The sequence below is a fragment of the Myotis daubentonii genome, chromosome 4, assembly GCF_963259705.1.
Source record: "Myotis daubentonii chromosome 4, mMyoDau2.1, whole genome shotgun sequence".
Classification (NCBI taxonomy): Eukaryota; Metazoa; Chordata; class Mammalia; order Chiroptera; family Vespertilionidae; genus Myotis; species Myotis daubentonii.
In genome coordinates, this window is record NC_081843.1 from 11,169,773 (window position 1) to 11,194,711 (window position 24,939).

A 24,939-nucleotide genomic window follows, 5' to 3' on the forward strand; every position below is an offset into this window, starting at 1 on the left:
AGAGTGAGAGATGGCACTCTGCAAAGTTGCTGTCGCTTGGCAGCTCCTGCATTGAGCATCTGCCCCCTGGTGGCCAGTGCATGTCATACCTACTAGACAATCAGATGGTCGCTTAGCCTTTATATATATAGATAGACTAGAGGCCTGGAGCACAAAATTTATGCGCGGGTATGGTCCCTAGGCTTGGCCTGTGATCAGGGCCATCTTCCCCAGCTGCCTGCAGCCGGCCCCACCCGCCGCCACCATCCATCCCCAGTTCCCCGTTTGCCATCGGGTGATCGGTGCCTGATGGCCGGGGGAAGGGACTGAGAGATTGGCTGTTCCCCCCGCTTGCCAGCCCCTCCCCCCCACCAGGTGGCCATCAGGCAATCAGAGCCTGCTGGCCAGGGAAATAGACCAAGAGGTGGTCAGTGTGCCTCATAGTGACTGGTCCAGAGGTTGTTCTGGTCATTCTGCTGTTAGGGTCAATTTGCATGTTTCCCTTTTACTATATAGGACTAGAGGCCCGGTGCACAAATTCGTGCATGGGTGGGGTCCCTTTGGGTGGCCTGCAGGGATTGGGCCAAAACCCTCAGTCCAACGCTGCCTGCAGCTCCTACCTGCTGCCCCTGCTCATCCTGGCCCCACTGTGCCTGCCACGGGCTCGAGCCCAATCAGTCCTGATTGGGAGAGGCTTGCACTGCTGCAGCAGCGCTCGCCAGCCATGAGCCCTGGGTCTGGTGCCCTCCCAAGAGGAGTGGCCTGTGGGATCAGGCTGAAACTGGCTCTCCGACATCCCCCGAGGGGTCCTGGATTATGAGAGGGCACAGGCCAGGCTGAGGGACTCCACCGTTGCATGAGATCGGGCTGGGGAGGGACTGCAGGAGTGCTCCAGGGCGTGTCCAGCCCATCTTACTCAGTCCTGATTGGCTGGACCCCAGCAGCAAGCTAACCAACCAATCAGAGCATCTGTCCCCTAGTGGTCAGTGCACATCATAGTGACTGGTTGACCAGTTGACTGCCCCCTGGTGGTCAGTGCATGTCATAGCGAGCAGTTGAGCTGCCTTAGCATATCATTAGCATATTACGCTTTGATTGGTTGTTCAGTTGTTCTGCAGTTCGGTCTATTTGCATATTAACCTTTTATTATTGGGACTAGAGGCCCGATGCACAAAAATTTGTGCACTCTGGGGGGTCCCTTGGGGGATGTCTGACTGATGGTTTAGGCCAGCCGTGGGCAAACTACGCCCGTTTGAAATGAATAAAACTAAAAAAAAAAAAAAAAGACCGTACCCTTTTATGTAATGACTAGAGGCCCGGTGCACAAAAATTTGTGCACTCGGGGTTGGGAGAGGAGGTCCCTCAGCCTGGCCTGTGCCCTCTCACAGTCTGGGACCCATCAGGAGATAAGGACCTGCTGGTTTAGGCCTGCTCCCGGGTGGCAGAGGGCAGGCCTAATCCTAGGTGTAACCCCTGGTCGGGCTCAGAGCAGGGCCCATTGGGGAGTTGGGGCCCCGCCTCCTGTCATGCACAGAGCAGGGCGGATTGGGAGGTTGCGATGCCACTCTCAGTCATGCTCAGGGTAGGGCCGATTGGGGGGTTGGGGCACCACCCCCTGTCACACTCAAGGCAGGGTCCATAGGGAGGTTGCAGCGCCACTCCTGTCATGCACAGAGCAGGGCCGATCAGAGGGTTGGGGCTCCGCACCCTGTCACACTGATCCCGGTGCTGGGAAGCCTCGCTGCTCCACTGATCCCAGGGCCAGGACGCCTCTCGGCTCCCCTGATCCCTGGCCCGGAGGCCTCTCGGCTCCGCTGATCACCGGGCCAGGAGGCCTCTGGACTCCGCTGATCACCGGGGCTGGGAGGCCTCTCGGCTGATCACCAGGCCGGGAGGCCTCTGGACTCCGCTGATCACCGGGGCTGGGAGGCCTATGGACTCCGCTGATCACCGGGCCGGGAGGCCTCTGGACTCCGCTGATCACCGGGGCTGGGAGGCGTCTCGGCTGATCACCGGGGCCGGGAGGCCTCTCGGCTCCGCTGATCACCGGGGCCGGGAGGCCTCTCGGCTCCGCTGATCACCGGGGCTGGGAGGCCTCTCGGCTCCGCTGATCACCGGGGCTGGGAGGCCTCTCGGCTCCGCTGATCACCGGGGCTGGGAGGCCTCTCGGCTCCGCTGATCACTGGGGCCGGGAGGCCTCTCAGTTCCGCTGATCTCGGGCTGGGAGGCCTCTCGGCTCCGCTGATCCCAGGCCCTGAGGCCTCTCTGCCCTGCCGCTTCAGGGCTGTTTGGCTTCGCTCTGCTTGGAGCCTGAGTATGCAAATTAACCGCCATCTTTTAGCTTCTATAATTGAAACATTGTATCTTTTGGAGTTGTTGCTTCAGGAGCTCAGAGCCCCGCAGCTGCGGGGATCCTTGACTTTCTCCATCGCTGGGGCAACCAAGCCTCCTATTCTCAGCTGCCTGGCTGCCAGCCGCCATCTTGGCTGACAGTTAATTTGCATATCTCGCTGATTAGCCAATGAAAAAGGTATCGGTTGTACGCCAATTACCATTTTTCTCTTTTATTAGTATAGGATGTTTACTTTGAATTTATATTAGTTCACACAAACACTCCATCCATGCTTTTGTTCCAGCCCTCCGGTCCAGTTTAAGAACCCATTGTGGCCCTCAAGTCAAAAAGTTTGCCCACCCCTGGTTTAGGCCCACTCCCTGGGGGGATTTGGCCTAAGCTGGCAGTCAGACATCCCTCTGGCAGCCCGGGAATCCTCAGGGGATGTTTGACTAACAGCTTAGGCCTTCGGGGAGCAGTCCTAAGCCATTAGGCGGACATCCTTAGCACTGCTGAGCGGCACTCCTCTTGTGGAAGCGCACTGACCACCTGGTTGAGCATCTGCCCCCTGGTGGTCATAGTGACCAGTTGTTCCCAGTCATTTGGCCATTAAGGTCAATTATGCATATTACCCTTTTATTATATAGGATAGGAAGGGAGAGAGATTGAGAGAGAGAAACATCAATTTATTGTTCAACTTATTTAAGCATTCATTGGTTGATTCTTTTATGTGCCCTGACCAGGAACTCTACCCACAGCCTTGGCATATTGGGACAATGCGCTAACCCAGCCCAGGGCTTAACCATTATTATTATTTGGCATTTATTAAGGGCCTACTGTGTACCAGGAGCCAGAGGGCACGCAGACTATTCAGATTGGGGCTTCTTTCCAGACAGGTCTCTACCCAGGAGGAAGCCATACCCAGAGCTTCTCCACCTCCCGTGCTAAGGAAGACCTGGTTTTACAACAGGGGCTGGACCACTTACAGCTCTCGAGCAAGATTTAGGGAGGTGACTTGGGGAAGCTGCAGGCACCTAGGGCCATGCCCAGCTTCCCTCGTTTGCAGTGGCCTCCCAGAAGGACCCAAGGCTGGCAGAAGGGCTTGGGGTGCCATCCCTATGTTTCTGGCCTGGCTATGAAGAGTGGCTGAAGGTTTCCTGGGAGTGGGAGGTCATCGGTGTCCCCTCTGCTAGGGCCTGGAACCTTCGTTCCCTGGGAAACAACCCTACCTGCTGGGGATGTGTGCCTTTAGCCTTGGCCTGGGCGAATGTGCATGGAGGATTTGCGGTGTAGGCTGACCAAGTTGGGGTATCTGAGTGGGAGATATCAGTGTGGCGAAGCAGGTGAATGGGATAGGATGCGCGTGGTGGTTGCATCCTGGATGGATGTGTGGAGTACATGTTATGTGAACAGTGTGTGTGGGAGAGGCAGGTAGTATTGAGTGTGTGCTGTGTGGGTATCACCTATGAAGTGTAGTGTGGGATGTGTGGTGTGAGGTGTCAGGGGTCATGCAGTCGGAGGTGATATTGGAGATGTGACGTGTTGAAGGCGTGTGTGTGCTGTGTTTTGGATGCATGTGGTGCAGGAATTGTGAGTAAGGTAGATACGTGGAGGACATGTAGCCTCTGGGGTGTGCAATGTTGTTGGTGGGTTCTGGGGAAATACAATGAGAAAACAAAATCTTCTCCCAACCCAGAAACCCTCTGTGCAGATGTAGGAGAGACAGAAAACATTAAAAAAATAAATAAATAAGCATTAAATCAGAATGGATGCACATCACAGGCAACCCACTAAGAGATTGCAAAGGCCGAAAGACATTCACCTTTTACATAGGCAAACAGGTACAACCCATCATCCTGTTTTTTGCTGTTGTTTTTTCCAATATGAGGCTTTTATTGCATCTTTGAAATATTGCAAAGGAGTGTGAGAAATCATTGGGCAGCTGGGTGTTTCTGTAGCTGGTCAACTTAGATCTCATTCAGCAGCCTGCTGACCTGTTCCTTTTTCAGAAACATAGAGGCCAGCCAAAATGTTTCTGATATCCTTGTTTTTAACTTTGTGGCTTGCTGAATCAACGCAGCTGAACTTGATACAAGTTCAATGTCATTTCCTTCAAGAATCAACTCTCTTTCTGGGACTGAGATACTGAACGAGCAACGCCTGACCTCATCCGAACCCTGCGGATGTTTTTTTCACCCAAGAACTTTCTGATTTCAACAGGAGAACCATTCTCCTGAACAACAGCATTGGTGGGGAAGTGAGTGCACAGGCCTCATTCTGTACCGGAAGCTCCGTGTAACACCCTGATCATGTTCTGTACGTGAATGCAGGTCGTGTGCTCGGTAGCGGGTTCCCTTCTATTTTCCTGCCATTTTTCACCATGGAGCCGCTTCTTTTTCTTTCGGGGAGACTGAGCTCTATACCGAGGAGATTGAAGGCCCTCCGCAGGGCGCCTGTGAGGCCTCCGCAATCACTGTGCGACGCCCACATTTCCTGGGATGCCAACAGTCTGACTGCTGACGGTGGTCTTCATCCTCGCAGTAGATGTGGCGAAGAGCCATCACCCTGTTTTTAAATTTTTATTTATTGATTTTAGAGAGCGAGAGGCTCCACTTATTTATGCATCCATTGGTTGATTCTTGTATGTGCCCTGACCAGGGATTGACCCCGCAACCTTGGTGGATCCAGATGTAACCCATTGAGCTACCGTCAGGGCCAAGATAAATTTTCAAAATCCATACCTTGTTTTCCAGATAAGCAATGAATATACCTCAAGTAAGCGGACTTGACAACACCTTTAGTTGCACATAGTTCATCCTCACTTGATAATGGTAGTTGGCTTTTGTGGGGGGAAAGGAGAAACAAACTTCTCCCGTGGGGAGGCAGATGCACACTGCAAGGCCCTGACCAGTTATTCTCCCCCAGGAACTGAGGGGTAGAGAGGGATCCCCTTAATGTGGCACTTCAAAAGGATGGCTCCCAATCCTTGGGTTCCTGTTTGAGGCTGGCAAGAGGCTCCATCAGCAGTTATAAAGATTTACATGCACTTGGAAAGCTCTGAAAGAAAAGGGGGCAGGGAGGAGTCACGTCCCTTATTTTCAAGAAGGAGAATTAGCCATAGCTGGTTTGGCTCAGTGGATAGAGCACCGGCCTGTGGACTGTAGGGTCCCGGGTTCGATCCTGGTCAAGGGCATGTACCTCGATTGTAGGATCCTCCCCAGCCCGGGCCCTGGGAGGAGCTAGTGTAGGAGGCAACCAATCAATGTGTTTCTCTCACATCAATATTTCTCTCTGTCTTTCCCTCTCTCTTCCACTCTCTCTAAAAAAATCAACTGAAAAATATTCTTGGGTGAGGATTAAAAGAAAAAAAGGAGAATTAAGGCTCCTATTTTTTATTGGTATTGTTCTGGGAGGATACTGCGTGGGTGTGCTATGGATGGAAGTGGAGTTCTTGGGGTGCTGCCAGGAAAGGAATTTCCTGAGACCCCATGGGAGGGAGAGGTTTCATTGATGATGTAAAATTAAGGGGGTTCCCCTCCAAGGTCCCATCTCTGTGCACCTCACCATGGAAGAAGTCCATTCTTATCTGCCCAGAATTTCTGTTCCATATTAAAGTACAGTGCAGCCCCACCCTGGTTGCTCAGTGGTTAGAGCATAGGTTGGGCTGTGTGCAGGAGGCAACCAATTGAGGTGTCTCTCTCATGTCAATGTTTCTTTCTGTCTCTGTCCCTCCCTTACACTCTCGAAAAATCAATGGAAAAAATACCCTTGGGTGAGGATTCACACACACACACACACACACACACACACACACACACACACACACACACTACAGTCCGGTCCAGCATTTGGCTAACTTAGCTTGTGATCCCAGCTGCAGTCCATTGCGTGTGGAGTCTGTTCGGCCATGGGCCTTGGGGCTGCTTAAGACCACATGGCTATGGAGGGAGAACACATGAGCCCACGGGCAAGTGCAGGGCGGGGAGCAAGAGAGAGAAAGCACAAGAAAGAGAGAGGGAACTCTTTTGTCTGGAGATTTGATTTGATTTTATTTTAAAAATATGTTTTTATTGATTTTCAGAGAGCGAGAAAGGGAGAGGGAGAGAGAGAGAGAGAGAGAGAAACATTGACGTGAGAAAGAAACATCTATAGGCTGCCCGACAGGAGGATTGAGCCCAAAACCTGGGCATGTGCCATGACCAGGAATTGAACCTGCGACCTTTTGGTGCACAGGGCAATGCTCAACCAAATGAGCCACACCGGGCAGGGATTTTAACCCTCCAAGGTTTTGCATGCTTCTGAGGGAGTCCACCGCGCTAGCCCATCCATTGTTCCCCAGGCTAGACTGGCAGGCGAGCGCCTTCCCTAGGTCACCGTGACTTCACTTTGCATGTGCCCATCTCCCCTTTGATTCCTCCCCCCGATATGCAGGGAATGGACTAGTGGTTCCCTGGGGAGCGTGAAGCTGTAGCTTCCTAGTGAAGCTGCCCAGATGACCACACTTAGAATGTTTGGCCTCCCTTCTGCTTTCTTTCTTGGTTTTATTATTATTATTTAAAAAAATTTTTTGAATTGATTTTTTTACAGAGAAGAAGGGGGGTGAAGAGAGAGAGAGAGAGAGAGAGAGAGAGAGAGAGAACCATTGATTTGTTGCCTCCCACACAAGTCCCAACTGGGGATTGAACCCACAACCTGGGGATGTGTCCTGATCAAACCGGCCACCTTTTGGTGTACTGGACGATGGGCCAACCAACTGAGCCATTTTCTTTATTAATATTAACCAGCTAATTACGAGAATAATAGGTGTATGCAGTGTTGACATTGTGCGTGGAATGTGTCTGTCAGGACGTCTGGTGTGAGGGAGGGCTTGTATGACTTTGGAGGCAGTTCGGAGAGTTGAGTGGTATGAAAGTTTAGTCTCTAGGGCGGTGATGGCGTACCTATGACACGTGTGTCAGAGGTGACACGCGAACTCATTTTTTTGGTTGATTTTTCTTTGTTAAATGGCATTTAAATATATAAAATAAATATCAAAAATATAAATCTTTGTTTTACTATGGTTGCAAAGATCAAAAAATTTCTATATGTGACACGGCACCAGAGTTAAGTTAGGGTTTTTCAAAATGCTGATACGCCGAGCTCAAAAGGTTCGCCATCACTGTTCTAGGGTGTTTGTTGTGTGGATTCTGCATGTGAGGAGGGGTGTGTGTGAGAGTGGGTGACACGTGGAATTAGTTCAGAACGTGATTGGGAGAAACATTAATGGGGACATCATGAAGTCTGGGGCTTAACTCTGTGATTTCATTTTCCCCAATAAACCAGTAAAGAATTTTTATGAGTTTATCTGAGCCAGACTGACCACATCCTAGGTATGCTGGGGGAGCAAGATCTCAGATACTCCCCTAGGCTCTGGCTTGATAGCTCAGTTGGTGAGAGCTGTGTCCTGATGAGCCAAGACTGCAGGTTTAATTCCTGGTCAGGGTACATGCCCGGCTTGCAGGCTCAATCCCAAGTGCAGGAGGCAGTCAATAGATGTTTCTCTTTATTGGATGTTTCTATTTCTCCCTCTCCCTTCCTCGTTCTGAAATTAAGAAAAACATTAAAAAAAAACCCCACATGAAAAATTTTTAAAAAGAATCAACCAGTGAATGCATAAATAAGTGGAACAACAATTGATGTTTCTTTCTCTCCCCCCTTTCTCTTACTCTCTAAAATCAATAAATAAAAATTAAAATAAAAAATATTTAAAATGCTTCCCTCCCCTAATTACACTGAACCTTTTTTCTGACAAAGTCCATTTGGATATTTATAACATCATTCCAGGGCCATACAAAATTAACAATCTAAAAACTAGCTTCATATACTTGATCATTAATTAACTCACTTCTAATGCCTTGGCAGGGCCAGACCAAATGATTTCCCCCGTCTTATACCAGGGGTCTGTACCCCACGAGGATAGTGCTTGAGGACTACAATTCCCAGGAGGCCTGGCTCCACCAAACTGGAAAACGGAAGTCTTTAATGGGCGGGACTGAGGGAAGGCTGGTCTGAAAGAGAGGCAGCCCAGCCAATGGGTGATCCCGGTGGAATTGAAACCTACACTAATTACCTCGAGCTCATTGGAATCTTTGGCGCCTCGGTTTCAGTGGTGGATGTGTGATGGACGGGTGAAGGGACCACTGAAAGGGCAGGGGGGCGGATCCAGAGAGTGTGGGAGGGGAGGAGTGATGACTAGCAGGCGGTTCCGCCAATCAATGGCGGAAGTCGCGGGAGGGGGCCGGAGGAATAACCTAGGGCGACTTTAGCGGCGGGGTCAGTGCCATGGCGGAGCCGGTGAGGAAACGCGGCCGGCGTTCCCGAGGCGGCGGTGTCGGCCGAGGAACTCGGGGGGCGCGGGGCCGGCGACCTGGCGCCCAGCGGAGTCCAGCCCGGCGCTCCGTGGAGTCGGTGCTTGTGGACTTGGTCAGCGACAGCGATGAGGAAATCTTGGAGGTTTCAACGGCGCGGGGCTCAGCGGACCCGGTCGAAGCCCCGCTCCCGGAGTCCCCCGGACCGGCCGCGCCCCCCGACAGCCGGGACGACAGCGACAGCGACAGTGACAGCGAAGGGGCGGACGCGCGGCCGGCTGGAGCCCCTCCGACCGTGGTCAGGCGGCGGCGGCGGCTGCTGCTGGACCCGGGGGAGGCGCCGGCGGTTCCAGTGTACTCGGAGAAGGTGGAGCGGGTTCCGGGGGGCTGGCGCGGGCGGGCTGGGTTTGAGTACTGAGGGTAGGTTTGGGGGTGTTCTTGGGAGACTGGCCCAAGCAGGGCCTTGCAGGCAGAGCGAGGCAGGGTTCCTGGGGTGTCTGCAGGCTGGGGAGATGAAGGGGTTTGAGGTGTGCAGGGAGCTTGGGGTTCCCGTCAGGGGCAGAGAGAGGCGATGGGGCTGGCATCCCGGAGGAGGGTCTGGGACGGGAATTTGGGGCATGTTCGATTTTGAGGTTGGAGCCCATTGCTAAGGATCCTGGGGGCTGGGGGTTATAACAGTTCAGAGCGAACTGGGGGCTCCAGGAGCCTGGGGTCCCCGGCTGGTCGATGAGCTGGGGGGGCGGAGCTGGGGTCCCCTAGGAGTCTAAGATAGCGGATGGCTGGCAACCTAGTACGCAGTCGCACTGAACCTGCATCCTGAGGGGCCCAGGAAAGGACTTGGGGAGTCCGGACGCTCCCATGTGGCTCCCGGGAAAGCCCGAGGCCGGAAGAAGGCTGTGTCCCTGGGGAGAGCTGGGAGCCCATGGAGGCCTGGGTGTGAGGGGAGAGTCACCCCTTTCCCCTGTCAGCGGAGGGAGGACTTGGGGCTGACCCACGTTTGTCTTTGCAGGTGAAAAGCAGCCTCCAGCTCCTCCCAGATCACCTGCCCCTCCTGAAACTCTGCCCCCCGGGGGCTGAGGAAGGTGAGGAAGGGCCTCCGGGGAGAGAGGCTGGGGGAGTTTACCTCCCCACCGCTAGCTGTTGCCAGAGGCTCAGGGCCGGAGTGGGAGAGCTGGCTCCTGCATCCCAGCCAGAAAAATGCTCCGTCGGGAAGGAGCTGACTTGCTCATCAGAAGGCACAGGAAGTGCTGTCACACCACCCTTTTTCCAGCTCCAGTAGGGACAGGAGTGTGCTGATGTGCAGATTTCCAGGCGCCATCCCTGGAGAGTCAGTTCTGCAGTCTTGGGGACAAGGCGAGGGGAGGTGTTGAGAATCTGTAACCTTGTTGCATCTGCAGAAAGTTCCTGGGAACACTCTGGAGCTAGCAGGACGTTCTTGGAGTCTTATCAGGGCGCCCAGCCTTCGTCCTCCCCCAGTGATGCGATTTTTGCAACCCATCCAAGGGCAATGACTAGGAACCACGGTTAATAAGGAGCGATCCAGTGGGCAATTTCAGATCTAGGACCAGGACTTCTATACGGTGGGGGAGTGTGGTAGGGTGCAGAGCTGATTTAGGGACTAGCTGTCTGGGTTTGTCATTATTATTTTTTTTGGTCTGGGTTTGAATCCCAGCTCTACTCATTAGCTGAGTGACCTTGGGCAAGTTCATCTCTCAAAGCTTTAATTTCCTCCTCAGGAAAACGGGGATAATAGTGGGCCTGTGTCAAAGGATGCTAGTGAGAATTAACTAAAGAGAACATACCGGAAGCCCTCTCTCGGGCTACAGGTAGAGTTCAGGACAGTGTCTGGCATGTAGAAGTGCTGTATAAATGTACCTGCTTCCTTGCTCCTTACATGTGGGCCTGAGAATGTTGGCCGTCTCCTGAGAGCTTGTCAGAAGTGCAGAATCTCAGGCGGCTGGCAGCTGCCATGTTTAGCCAGGACAAGGTTTCTTAACAGCAGCACTGCTGACATTGGACCGGATAGTTCTTTGTTGTGGGGCTGTTCTGTGCATTGTAGGGTGTTTAGCAGCATCCTGATCTACCCACTAGGTAGCAGTGTCGCAGCCCGAACCCCACCCCCTTGCGTTGTGGCAGCCAAATATTCTCCAGCTATTGCCACATATCCTCTGGGAGGCAAAATTGCCTCCGATTGAGAACCACTGGTCTAGGATTGATTTGTCATCATTGTTTTGTTTTCAGAGTATTAATCTTTATGGTTAATGATGGCCTTCTATTGGTGGCAAGCAAGTAGAAAAGAGTTACATTCTAGAATAATACCTGGTTTCTGATCATTTCACAATGCATACAAATATTGAATTATGCTCTACATCTGAAACTAATAAAATGTTATATGTCAGTTATACCCCAATAAGAAAGGGAAAAATACCTACTTTACTTTTACAAGGAATTAAGTGATTTAAAGAAAGTTACTAAAATACTAAAATAACAGTGCAGAGATATGGCAAAATGTGATGACACTCACATGGATAACGTTTGAGAAACATGGGTCTAGAGCAGCGGTTCTCAACCTGTGGGTCGCGACCCCTTTGGGGGTCGAACGACCCTTTCACAGGGGTCGCCTAAGACCATTGGAAAACACATATATAATTACATTACGATTCATGACAGTAGCAAAATTACAGTTATGAAGTAGCAACGAAAATAATTTTATGATTGGGGGTCACCACAACATGAGGAACTGTATTAAAGGGTCGCGGCATTAGGAAGGTTGAGAACCACTGGCCTAGAGGGTCTATACTCCTCTTTTCTTTTCCTCATTCCCCCCTTGCCTCAATGCCCTACTCACATAGTCTCTCTGCCCACCAAATTGAGTGCAGGAAGAAAATGGAAACGTTTCTAAAACATACTTTGGCAACATCTATTTTAATGTATGTGTTACAATGTACATACTAGCGCAGTGGTTCTCAACCTTCCTAATGCCGCGGCCCTTTCATACAGCTCCTCATGTTGTGGGGACCCCCAACCATAAAATTATTTTTGTTGCTACTTCATAACTGTCATGTTGCTACTGTTATGAATCGTAATGTAAATATCTGATATGCAGGATGTATTTAGGTGACCCCTGTGAAAGGGTTGTTCGACTCCCAAAGGGGTAGCGACCCACAGGTTGAGAACCGCTGTACTAGTATTACATGTGTATTAATAGTATTGTACTCAGTATTAAGTAGTATAATCGCAGTATTAGACATATACCCTGTGGGTTGTGTGCTTGGTGTTTCTTCTTTGCGGGGTACATGTGATCAAAAAGGTGAGACCACTGCTGCAGTGCAGCGGCCGCTTATCAGGAGCCCACACTTGCCACAGTGTCTCACGCCTCATGTCGCATGTACGGGGCTCGGACACTCCTGCTCTGATCTTTCAGACTCCAGCTCGTGCTTTTCTCTGAGTTAAGCGTTTCCTTTTGCCTCACGCCCCCTGAGCGCTCCCACAGGCTTGTGATGGAGTCCTGTGGGGGCTCCGCGTCTGCTCCTTCCTGAAGCCCCTGGCTCGTACCTCCTCTCCTTGGCCTCTTGCTGCCCTCTCTTGGCTCACCCTTCCTCCTCTCTCCTCTGTCCCCAGAGGGGGACATGGCGGACTCCAGCAGTCCCCACGCCGAGGATCTCTCAGGCCCAGATTCGCCCTGGAAGAAGAAGCTGAGGAGCAAGGCTGAAGACGAAAAAGAGAAAAGGACGGCATCTCTGTGAGTGAGGCTGGGCACTGAGGCCTTCGGAGCGGGAGGGAAGGGAGGGGGAGCTGAGGCAAGCAGGACCCTTGGGTGGCTCCTGAAGGGTAAGGAGAGGGATGGAAGGAATCTTGAGGTTCAGGCGAGGAATGAAGCTCTTGGGGGAAGAGGTGGGCCACACGAGAGATGGCTGCCTATAGGAGTGGAGTGTTTTTCCTTTGTGTCTGCGATGGTGGTAACGCAGGGGTGAAGGGTGTGGCCTGTGGTTCACATCCAGCCAGCTGCCTCTTCCCTGTCCCCTCACTGCTTGCTGCACTGTCCTCTTCTGAAAAATGGGGCGAACACTTACCCGTCAGAATTTGTTAGTAGATTAATACTTGGCGCCCTGTCTGGTTGGCTTAGTTAGTTGGGCATTGTCCCATGCTCCAAGAAGTCACAGGTTCGATTCCTGGTCAAGGCACATGTCTGGGTTGTAGGCTCAATCCCCAGTAGGGGGCGTGCAAAAGGCAGCTGATCAGTGGCTCTCGCTCATTGACGTTTTTCTCTCTCCTCTCCCTCTCTTTCTAAAATCAATAAAAACATATTAATAAAAAGAAAAGTTAGCCCTGACCAGTTTGGCTCAGTGGCTAGAGCATCGGCATGCGGACTGAAGAGTCCCAGGTTCGATTCCGGTCAAGGGCATGTACCTTGGTTGCGGGCACATCCCCAGTAGGGGGTGTGCAGGAGGCAGCTCATGGATATTTCTCTCTCATCGATGTTTCTAACTATCTATCCCTCTCCCTTCCTCTCTGTAAAATATCAATAAAATATATTAAAAAAAAAAAAAGAAAGAAAAGTTAACACTGGCATAGAGTAAGTGCTCGGAAGTGACTTACCGTAAGAGTTGGGCATTGTCGCCCTGGCCGGTGTGGCTTGTTTGGAGCGTCATCTCATACCCCGAAAGATCGCGGTTCCATTCCAGTCAGGGTGCAGGCCCAGGCTGCAGGTTTGGTCCCCAGTTAGGGTGCGTACGGGAGGCTACTGATCAATGTCTGCCCCTCACCCCCCACCCACCCCCGGCCCCACCTACCACCTTCCTCTAAAATCAAACATATCCCCGGGTGAAGATTAGGGGGGAAAAAGGCATTTTCTTCTCTATAAAAATGATACTCGGGTCTTCCTGTCCTTTCCTCTTTGTCTTCAACAAGGTGGACGTTATGGAAGGTGTTCCCTCTTGATTCTCTAACCCCCTCTGTTTGCAGGCGTCCGTAGCCCACAAGGGAGGTGTGAGACGGGGGTCTCTCTTCCTCCATCTTGCCTTTCTCTTCTCTCTGCAGGTCTCAGGACACCTCTCCTTTGCCCTCACCCCTGCCAAGGACCAAGAGCAGAAAACATACCCGAGCTCTCCAGAAGTTAAGGTGCCGGGGCAGGAAGCCGGGCTTGTGGAGAGGGTCAGTGTGGGGGCGGCCCACCCAGCTGACCCGAAGTCCTTTTCCCGCCGCAGGGAGGTGAACAGGCGCCTCCAGGACCTTCGCTCCTGCCTGAGTCCCAAGCAGCGTCAGGGCCAGGACTGCCTGAGCCAAGATGATGAGGTGGTCCTTTTGGAGGGACCCATTCTCCCGAGGAGCCCGCGACGCTTCCAGCTCAAAGTCCGGTGCCGGGCTGACCTGATCAGATTGCCCGTCACAATGGTAAGTGCGTGCAGGGCCTGCGGGGGCCGGTCCCAGGAGAGGCCGTGGTCAGGCAGGGGGGACTGTGTTTCTTTGCCCATCCTGCTCTTTCAGGCTCCATGCCTTTGTGCTCACTATTCCCTTGGTCTGTATTGTCTTTTATTTTCCCTCCCTTTTCTGGCAAAATTCCCACCCATTTTTTCGAGAAGGAGTAAGGAAAAGGGATGGAAGGCGCCTTGAGGCTAAGCATCCTAAGGTGCTTTATTGGCAGCCCCCTCCCAGGATGACTCCATCCAAAAACAAGAATGATAACAGAAAGGAGCCATAACCATGCATTGGCAAGCAGCTCAGCCAGAGCTTGCAAACTGGCAGCCATGGCCTTGTCAACAGGCATCTTCCTTTTTCACCTGCAGAGCGCCGTTAAAGCATAGGAGCTTACAGCAACAACAAAGCCCTACCCAGTTTGGCTCAGTGGGTAGAGCGTTGGCCCTTGGACTTAAGGGTTGCTGGTTCCATTCCGATCAAGGGCAGGCACCTGGGTTGGAGGTTCGATTCCCGGCCCGGTCGGGGCATGTGCAGGCGGCAACCCATCCATGTGTCTCTCTGACATCGATGTTTCTCTCTCTGTCTCTCCCCTTCCCTTCCTCTCTCTAAAAGTCAATGGAAAAATGTTCTTGGGTGAGGATTAACACCAAACAAATGCACAAAGTTAAAAACAGGATTGATTGCCAGCCTTTGCAGTAGGTGATTTCATGCAAAGGTCCGGATGTCTGGCTGCTCTTAAGTAGGAAGACATAGTCACGGGCGACAGCGACCTGTTGCCTCCTGCACGCCACCTACTGGGGTTGAGCCTGAAACCCAGACATGTGTCCTGACGGGGAAATCAAACCAGCGACCTTTCGGTGCATGGGACAACACCCAACCACCTGAGCCGCCCTGGCCGGGCCTCACTGGCTGCTTAGGTGGGGCCTGTGAGCTCCACTTGGCTGCAGTCCCCGCCCTCCCCTTTTTCCTCCTAACCTGTGGTTGCTTCATTTCTTCGTGTTACTTGCCCCAACCCCTATTGACATGATTTTATTCTGTATTTTCCCAGGTAAACATGACGAACTCCCAGCTGAGGAGCTCGAGTAGCAAAGGCCACACACTTGTGTTGGGGGCGGTGATGGGGACTTCAAGGCAGGAAGGCCTCCTTGTTCTTCTCTCCTTCCCCAGTCGGAGCCCCTACAGAGTGTGGTGGACCACATGGCCACCCATCTCGGGGTGTCCCCAAGCAGGATCCTCTTACTCTTTGGAGAGACAGAGCTGTCCCCTACCGCCACCCCCCGGACCCTAAAGCTTGGAGTGGCTGACATCATTGGTGAGAGGAGGGCAGGGAGGTGGAGCCTTGAGGAGGCTTTTGCTCCAGGGAGGGGATGAAAGGAAAGGCTGGGTGGGGGCTGGCTTCCAGCCCCAGCGCCCTGGTCCTGCCTCCACAGACTGTGTGGTGCTGGCGAGCTCCCCCGAGGCGGCAGAGGCCTCCCACCTGCTCCAGCTGCGCGTGCAGGGGAAGGAGAAGCACCAGACGCTGCAAGTCTCGCTGTCCCGAGTGAGTGGGAGAGATGGCTCTCCGCGCCCTCACCCTTCCTCTGCCTCCTCTCTCGTCAGTTAACAGGATGGGTTCCTTCTCGTCCTGATTTGCTGGAGACACTGCCCTCCCTGGTGTTGGGTTCCCGCACATCCTGGGTGGTGGGAAAAGCCCCTCATTCACCTTCCCGCCCCTTCTGCTGGGAACCTCTGCTCTAGTCTCCTGTCTCCTTCCAGTTAAAATGGAAAGGACCTTTGGACAGTAACCACTAAAACCCGTCAAAGTAGCAAATGAAGGCCACACTTGTAAGTGACATTGAGGGCACTGAATTTCACAGCCACCTTCAGGGAAAGTAGTTATCGTCATTGAACAAAAAGGGAATTGAGGTCTAGGGAGGTGCGTGACTTGCTCTTTAGTGTCCGAGGGTTGCTGTCGCAAACCACCACACACTGAGAGGCTTAGAACAACAGCATGCATCCTGTCACAGTTCTGGGGGGTAGAAATCGGAAGGTAGGAGGTGCCAGCAGGGTCACGCCCCCTGAGACTGCGTAGGATCCTCCTGCCTCTTCCAGTTGACCTGGTGTTCCTAGACTTGCCCCTGCCTCACTGCAGTCTGCCTCTGTTGTCACATGGCTTCTCCCTGGATGTCTGTTTTCTCTTCTTACAAGGACACCGGTCATGTTGCATTAGTGCCCACCCTAATCAGTATGACCTCATCTTAACTTGTTACATCTGCGAAGGCCCTACTTCCAAGTAAGGTCGCATTCACACCCACCAGGGGGTAGGACCACAAGGTATCTTTTTGGAGGGGACACAGTTCAAACTGTAATACTTGCCTAAGGACACATCCAGTCAAGTGGGAGAACCTGCCTCCAGGCGATCGCTCTCACGCTGGCGTCATTGCCTGACCTGCGCCTCCGCCCTAAGCTGTGGGCTCTGTGACCTGGTTCCCTAGAGAGGAACCAGCTCCCCTGGCTTCTTTGTCCACTCGCCCTCCCCTCCAAAGGCAGGACTTGACGTGTCCCCTTGTCCTCCCTGTCCCAGGTCCTCTGTCCCTCCGAGTTCTTCCCAGCGCCTTTCATTTACATCAGGTTTTCCTGTCTGTCCAGGATTCTCCCCTCAAGACCCTCATGTCCCACTACGAGGAGGCCATGGGACTCTCCGGCCGCAAGCTCTCCTTCTTCTTTGATGGGACAAAGCTTTCGGGCAAGGAGCTGCCGGCTGATCTGGGCATGGAATCCGGGGACCTCATTGAGGTCTGGGGCTGAGACCCCGCTCCCTGTTGGGAGACCCTCATGGGACCCCCTCTACTGGACTTGGAGAACAGCTGTCCCCTTTGGCCGTGAAGGGCTAGCCAAAGCTGAGGTAGAACTTATCTTCAAGCTGAAGCAAAACCGAGGCATGGTATCTGACCCCCTCCCGCTCACTTTAGTTTCAAACTGTTAGTGCCCTGGTTCGTTGTGTTTGTCATTGCTGCCCGGGCACTGAATTCCCAGGGTGTGCTGAGCTCGGCGACCCCCTGGGACATTCCCCACCCCCACCCTTTCACTTCCACCATCACCCTTTCCTTCACTGAACTGCTCATGTTTGAAGAGGGAGTGGAAATAAATGAGGGTTGAGAATGAGATTCCAGCCCTGGGACAGCCGTGGCCGTAGTCTCATTTGGAGGTAGGTGGTGAGGTTTGCTTGAGGCACGGACGCAGGAAAAGAAATGATCGAGCTCGTGCAGGCAGGAGCTTCCGCGCAGGCAGACGGGGCTACTCTTGAAGGATCTGGAAGGTTCTCGGCCTTGGAGTCCAGCTCACCTAGGGCCTGCAGAGCCCCGTCCTGAGGCGCACATTGTTGAGGGCATAGCTGAGCACCGGAGGCCTTTCGGATCGCGGGTCCTAGCCATGCCAGGATCTCATGCAAGGCTCTGGTTTCATGGCTTCTCCCCCTTCACGCCACCCTCTCCCATACGCATCCACCCTGGGATGTGATTACATGTCTTTGCACAGGAATTTATCCTTGTAAAGCGCAGTGCTGTACATGTGAATATCCTTATGTACGTGGTGTGCTGTGATCTGTGCGGCTCCTTTCTCACTCAACACGTGTTGCTTGTTTTACATCGACCTCGTTGCTTTGAACTGCTCTGCGACATTCCACAGTGGGCGTCAGCGGGGTGTCCCTTCCACGTTCACTGGTGGGCCCCTCGGAGCCACGAGGGATATCCTGGTGAGTCCCCCTCCACGCTGTGTGGAGAGCTCTCTGGCATAGACACCCAGGATGGGACTGGGTCGGGTTCATTTCTCTATGGCCTGCCAGAGTTTTCTCCCACTGGACGCTCCCCATTTCTCCCGCCCTCGCTGGCACTTTGATTGCCCCGTTTCTCTTTTTGCCAGTCTGACGGGTATGAAGTGGCACCGTGTTTTAATGTACGTTCATCTCATTCCAGGAATTTGGGAAGTTTCTTCATGTACCTGTCAGCCTTTCTGGTTTCCCTTTCTGTAAACTGTTCATTTCTCTGTTTATTCTCAAGAGTTGCTCATATATTCCTGGGCCGTTGCAAATAACGCAGAATGGCACTTGGGTTTCTATACCTAGGAGTGCCCTTTACTGAAGAGACGTTTTTAATTTTAATTTAGGTGAATGAACTGTTTTTTTATGTAATTTGTTGCTTTTTGATTTCTTATCTAAAAGTAGTTAAGATATTTTGCATTTTCTTTTGTTAGCTTCCCGGCTCTTCCTTTCACGTTTAGGCCACGGAAGGGGCTGAAGTCCAGCTGTGCACACTGGCACCGGCACCGGCTGGTGTCTGCCCTGCATGGCTACACATTTCTGCTCGTTGATTGATTCCAGGCTGTACTGACTGCTAAATATTGAGATTTACTTTTAAACTATTTAAAATTCACATTTGTATATGAGATCCAAGTCTTATTTTCATTATATAATGAGCCAGTTTCCTCAGTGTCTACTAATAAAGCCATTAATTTCCCACAAGATGTGGTATAATTTTGGCAATAGTGTATCACATTCTTAAAATATTTTTTGTTAGAATGTGGCATTCTTTTGACCTTGTATTGTAGGAAAGAAACCTTTATAACATTTAAATAATATATAATACAGTATAGCTCTCATTTTTTCAGATCTTTTATGCCTGCTAATAACTTTGAACACATTAAAAGTATATATTCAGTCTTAGCAGAATAAATGGGAATACATTCCACTTGTGTGTACTTGAGGATTTCTGTCTTTGTGGCCCTCATGGGACCCCCACACAGTCTGTGACTAAGACATTCCTTGTCCCCTCACATCCATTGTTCCTCCTTCCAGGCTAACAGACTTCAGAATGAAGACAGCACTGCCCAGTCTGCACGTAGCTGGGCACGGTCCAGTGCTGGTTCAGGCTCTTGGGGTGCCAGGGGAGGAGGACCGCCCGTTCCAGGATGCGACCATAGTGGGCAGTGCCCGCCCTCCCCTTCGCTTTCTTCCTGGAAGGGGAGCAACCCAACTGACACGAGGTGACCTAGGGTGGAAGCCACACAAGGACGGTCAAGGAGAGGCTCAGCCTTCATGCAGCGTTTTGCCAGCCCTGTGCACCTCTGGGCTACAAGGGAAAGGGGAACTTCTGTCTTACTTAGATCGCCGCTACTGGAGGATTTCTGCCCCTGGTAACCAAACCCAAGTCTAGCCCTGGCGTGTTGCTATTGCAGGCCGTATTGTAGTTGTCAGGTCACTGAAGGAGGAACGCAATGAGGCCGGAATGGTGAGGGATTCCGAATTCACTCAGTCATCCGCACACCAGGTGGCTGAGCCTGGATGGCTCCAGCACCAGTGCTGGGAGTCAGCGGCTTTTAAAGGCCTTTGGCGGGATTTTTCTGGGCGGAGACTTCTTTATGCAGACCCGGAGGGGAGGGAATGGAGTGTGGTCACCACAAGTGAAATGTGGTCTCAGCAAAGGGACTGTCCATAGTGAAATGACCCGAAAAGCCAGTTCCTCGGGGAAGGGTATCAACTCAATTGCTCCATCAAATCTAACAGCAGTGAGCCTCTTTGGGAACCAGGGAGAGCTCAGCTTGTACCAGGAGTAGAGTCACTGGCCATTGGATGCGCACCTCCCAGCTGCTCTTGAGCGGGACCTCTAAGTCCATAAGCAAGTGGTAGAAGGTCCAGTTTCCTCTGATGGTTCCCAGCACTTAATCTGGGGAGGATGTGGCAAAGAACTAAGAAAAATTGCATTTCTTCTATGATGAGAGAGATTATTCACCCTTTTGATCGAAGAGATTGGTCACTTGTCAGATGACCTTTCTAAAACTCTCCTGTTGGCCTGGCCCCTGTGGCTCAGTTGGTTGGGTGTCCTCCCGTGCACCGTGTGATGCCCAGTCAGGGCGCATGCCTGGGTTTCAGGCTGGATACCTGGTAGGGGGCATGCAGGAGGCAGCCAATCAATCAATGTTTCACTCTCGCATTGATGTTTCTCTCCACCTCCCTTCTCCCTAAAGAAGTCAATTCAAAAAATTAAAAATAAAACTCTCCTGCTTAGAAACCTTCAAAACCACGGTGAGCTCTTACTCGGTGCCACACACCAAGCTTGGCACTTTTAACCTCATTCATCCTCAGAGCAATCCTAACAGGGTTTGGATCACAGATGCCCCCTTATCTGCAGTTTTGCTTTTTGAGGTTTCAGTTACCTGTGGTCAACCTCGGTCTGAACATGTTAAATGAAAAATTTCATGCCCTGGCCAGGGTAGCTCAGTTGGTGGGGTGCTGTCCCATGCACCAACAGGTCGCTGGTTGGATTCCTGGTCAGGGCACATGACCGTGTTGTGGGTTCAATCCCTAGTCAAGGTGCATGCAGGAGGCAAACTGATCGATGTTCCTCTCTCACATCAATGTTCCTCTCTCTTCAAAAATCAATAAGACATTTAAAAAAAATAAAAATTTCAGAAATAATTCATAAGTTTTAAATTGCATACCATTCTGAGTACCTCACTTTAACATCACATAGGGATTGTATAATCTCACTTCATTCCAAGAAGGGTGCATACAGTACAATAAGATATTTTGGGAGAGAGAGACCACAGTCACCATATTACAGTATAGTCAGGTGACTCTTAGTGACAGGAACATGTTCTAAGAAATGCGTCAAGTAATTTCCTTGTGTGAGCGTCAGAGTGCACTTAACCACATGTGTGGCATAACCTATATACCCAGGCTGAATGGTAGAGCCTATTGCGCCCAGGATATGACCCTGTATGGCAGGTCACATGTAAAACGACATGAGATTAAATCCGGCACGAGAAAATGATGCTGTCAAGTTAGTTGTTGATCTCTGACTATTCCTAACTTATAAATTGAACTGTCATAGGTATGTACATACAGGAAAATGTATCTGTGGGGTTCGGTACTAGCCCCGGCGTCAGGCATCCACTGGAGGTCCGGGAACGTATCCCGCGTGAGGAAGGAGAGACTTCTGTATTCCGACTTTGCAGAAGAGAAACAGAAGCGGGAAAGGATTAGTTAACCTGCCCCAGGCACACAGCCATTGATCGCCGAGCCAGATGTAAAAGCAGGTGGGCCTGCCGCGGCTCAGAATTCTTGATGAGGCCAGCACTTCTCCCATTTCCACGTGCACGCACGTCAGCTGGGGAGCTTGGACACGCACAGGTGGGCTCAGCGGTTCTGGGGTGGGGCCTGAGAGACGGCATTTCTAACAGGCTCCCCGGTGTTGCAACACTGCTGACCATACTGTGAGTAGTGAGGTGCCTTTTTTCTAAAGCCTCACACCTTTAATGCCTCCCACCTCCCCACCCCGACCCTTCCTTCTATCGAGTCCCCCATGTTCTTGTTCATGTCCCACCTCAGCCCGGAACGGGTATAGAGCTGTAGCTGCTATAGCTCAGCAGACTCTTACACCCACTGCTCTTCTGTGTCTCTCTCCCTCCTAGACGGTCAGATCCTTGACATGCACTTTTCATGACACTAAAGGATGGGCCACATTTACAATGGTGCTCCCAGAGGATTATAATGGAGCCAAAAAAATTCCTATCATCTAGAGCAGCGGTTCTCAACCAGTGGGCCGCGACCCCTTTGGGGGTCGAACGACCCTTTCACAGGGGTCGCCTAAGACCATCGGAAAACACATATGTAATTACATATTGCTTTTGTGATGAATCACTATGCCTTAATTATGTTCAATTTGTAACAATGAAAATACATCCTGCATATCAGATATTTACATGACGATTCATAACAGTAGCAACATTACAGCGATGAAGTAGCAACAAAAATAATTTTATGGTTGGGGGTCACCACAGCATGAGGAACTGTATGAAAGGGTCGCGGCATTCGGAAGGTTGAGAGCCACTGGTCTAGTGACAGTTGCAGCTGCAATAAAGCCAAAGCCATAGTGCTTTCTTAAAAGAGTGACCCCTGCCATGAGGAGCCTCAGGTATTGCAGAAGCCGTCGTTACAGGAGGTGACGGCTCCATGCCCCTGTCACCCCTGGACACCTCCCAGCGGACAGATGTGGCGTGGGAGACAGCGGTGCTGAGGATCCTAACCCTGTGTGGGCGTAGGCCAATGTGTGTTTGCCTTTAAACAAAAAAGTTTAAAAAATAGAAAAAGCTTATAAAATAAGGTTATCAAAATAATTTTGTACAGCAGTACAATGTATTGTAAGCTAAGTTATTACCAAAAGTCCAAAAATTTAAAAAATTAAAAGTTTGATTCCCAGTCAGGGCACATGCCTGGGTTGTGGGCTCCATCCCCAGTGTGGGGCATGTAGGAGGCAGCCGATCAATGATTCTCATCGTTGATGTTTCTCTCTCTCCCTTCCTCTCTGAAATCAATAAAAGCATATTAAAAAACAAAACAAAGACCACAGTAGCGGACAGTGGTCTAGGCCTTCACGTCCACTCACCCACAATAAACTCCAGTCCTAAAGGCTGCATTCATGGTAAGTGCCCTGCATAGGTGCACCGTCTGCATCTTTTATACGTATTTTTACTGTACCTTTTCTGTGTTTAGGTCTGTGTAGATAACAAACACTTGCCTTTGTGCTATAGCTGCCTACAGTATTCAGTACAGTCGCATGCTGTGCAGGCTTGTAGCGTAGGAGCGTTCGGCTACACCACCCGGCCTGGGGGTGGCAGGCTGTGCCATCTGCGCCTGTATGAGCGCACTCACTCTGCATGTCCCCATGAGGAATCGCCTGATGACCCGTTTCTCAGAATATACCCCCTTCATCAGGCGATGCATGACTGTACTATGGCTTGTTCTCAAAAGTCCGCGCTCAGTGTCTGGCACAGGAGTTACCTAGCAGGTGTTGGTTGAGTAAAAAAATAAGCTCCTTGTCTCAAAGAATCCCACTACCACCCACCTCACTGCATAAGCCAGGAACCTAAGTTTCCCTCTTGACACGTCTTTCACTCCATTACCAAGTCAACTTAACTCCCCAGATGACTCTCAAAGCAGCTTACTTCTCTCCCTCCACCCCATCCTCTGCCACAGCCTCCTGACAGCTGCTCTGTGCCTCTCTGGCCCTCCGGTCCGTCTCCATGGCAGCCAGAGTGATCTCAAAATGCAAATTCGATTTTAAAGTAAAGAAGGTCCTTCACATGGCCTCCACCCCACCCAGCCTGGCCCTGGTTGCTCCCCTCCGGCCTCTCTCACTGCTCTTCACACTGCCCGCCCGCTCAGATCCTGGGGTTCGTTGTGCTTCCTTCTGTGGCAGGGCCTCTGCGGCCGCCTGGACGGCTCTCTCTTCTCTCCCTGGGAAGCCAATGATTACCCCTCCCCCCCATCTGAGCCCAAGGACCATTTCCTAAGAGGCTCTCAACCTCCCCGACCAGGTCAAATGTCCCTGTTATCAGGTCCTTATAATACCCATATGACAGATTTCATTTTTGTGGCACTTGTCATAAGTGAACTTTTTTTCAAGACGTTAACATATGCTTATGTCTCAAAAACCGCAATTTCCAAAGCAAATAGAGCAAAAGTTGGGCCCCAATTTAAACCAACAGAACTGTACAGACATATTTCTTTATTTTTAAATACATTTTTATTGATTTCAGAGAGGAAGGGAGCGGGGTAGAGAGATAGAAACATCAATGATGAGAGAGAATCATTGATCAGCTGCCTCCTGTACACCCCCTACTGGGGATTGAGCCTGCAACCCAGGCATGTGCCCTTAACCAGAATCAAACCTGGGACCCTTCAGTCCGCAGGCCGACACTCTATCCATTGAGCCAAACCAGCTAGGGCGGGACAGACATATTTCTTTTATTTTAATTTTTTAAAAATATATATTTATTGATTTCAGAGAGGAAGGGAGAAGGAGAGAGAGATAGAAACATCAATGACAAGAGGGAATCATTGATGGGCTGCCTCCTGCACACCCCACACTGGGGATTGAGCCCACAACCCAGGCATGTGCCCTTAACTGGAATCGAACCTGGGACCCTTCAGTCAGCAGGCTGACGCTTTATCCACTGAGCCAAGCCAGCTAGGGCCAGACATATTTCTTTATCTGACTTTAAATGAATTTAAATCAAGAGAGCCATCGAATTTTAAAAAGCACCTATATTCAGAGAAGAGCTGAATATTTTCCCCATTTGGCAAAACCAATTAGCATAACAATATTTGCCTTTACAACCGGAAAGTTTTATTTTCATTGACGTCCAGTGGAGACCTGGCTTAAGGTTCTGAACCATGAAGCACCTCCTGGAACAATGCCACTGCAGGGTTTTCATGGCAAAACAGTTTCTGATAAGGTTCCTCGGGGCCTCATGCTCTCCCCATGAGACTCCAGAATTTCAGCCCAGGTCTGGTTGCCAGGGGGGTCTTGAAGCAACATTTGCATAGAACTATACTAATTTTATTTAGACTGTATGTTTATTAGCTGTATCTTGGAGATTGGGGCAGGCCTCTGTCCCCCGGTCCGTCTTGCCGCTGGGAGTCTCTGCCCCAGATGAGACCACCAGAGGGCGCAAGAGCTTGGGTCCAAGTCCTTAGAGAGGAAAAACCGCTCCCCACGGCGGCGCGGTGGGCGGGGCGGGGGCGGGGTGGGGGGCGCCGCTGGGGTTCTGGAGAGGCTTCCTTTAATGTCTACTGGGATCGCTCAAGGGTTTAACAGGCAGCTGGGTTGGGAGATCCGAACGACAGAAAAGGGACCCAGGAGGCCAGGGTTGGGGACCGCTGCTCAGCATTCATTCATTCGACACATAGTGAGCATGTCTAAAGCCCAAATCAGACACCCAGGAAGAGAGAATAATCACTTAGAGGGAGAACAGTTCATTGGCATTTCTAGGGTTACCTAGTATTTTCAGAGCCTCTAAGTTTTCTTATTTACCGACTTGAGAGAG

At 51.3% G+C, this 24,939-nt stretch overlaps 1 protein-coding gene across 1 annotated transcript; it reads left to right on the plus strand.

Moving 5' to 3' along the window:
* Positions 1-8,582: 8,582 nt before the first annotated feature.
* Positions 8,583-18,602, plus strand: NFATC2IP (nuclear factor of activated T cells 2 interacting protein). The gene is made up of 8 exons (XM_059692441.1): positions 8,583-9,025; positions 9,668-9,740; positions 12,280-12,400; positions 13,699-13,779; positions 13,866-14,052; positions 15,244-15,388; positions 15,507-15,616; positions 16,705-18,602. The coding sequence occupies exons 1-8, from the start codon at positions 8,633-8,635 to the stop codon at positions 16,861-16,863; spliced, it is 1,269 nt and encodes a 422-aa protein (XP_059548424.1). The 5' UTR covers positions 8,583-8,632; the 3' UTR covers positions 16,864-18,602.
* Positions 18,603-24,939: the final 6,337 nt, after the last annotated feature.

Coding starts and splice junctions, on each gene's coding strand:
- NFATC2IP (XM_059692441.1), top strand. CDS start 8,633: ATGGCGGAGCCGGTGAGGAAACGCGGCCGGCGTTCCCGAGGCGGCGGT. Junction 13,780..13,865: donor CGAGCTCTCCAGAAGTTAAG/GTGCCGGGGCAG, acceptor TTCCCGCCGCAG/GGAGGTGAACAGGCGCCTCC. Junction 15,389..15,506: donor TGGAGTGGCTGACATCATTG/GTGAGAGGAGGG, acceptor CTGCCTCCACAG/ACTGTGTGGTGCTGGCGAGC.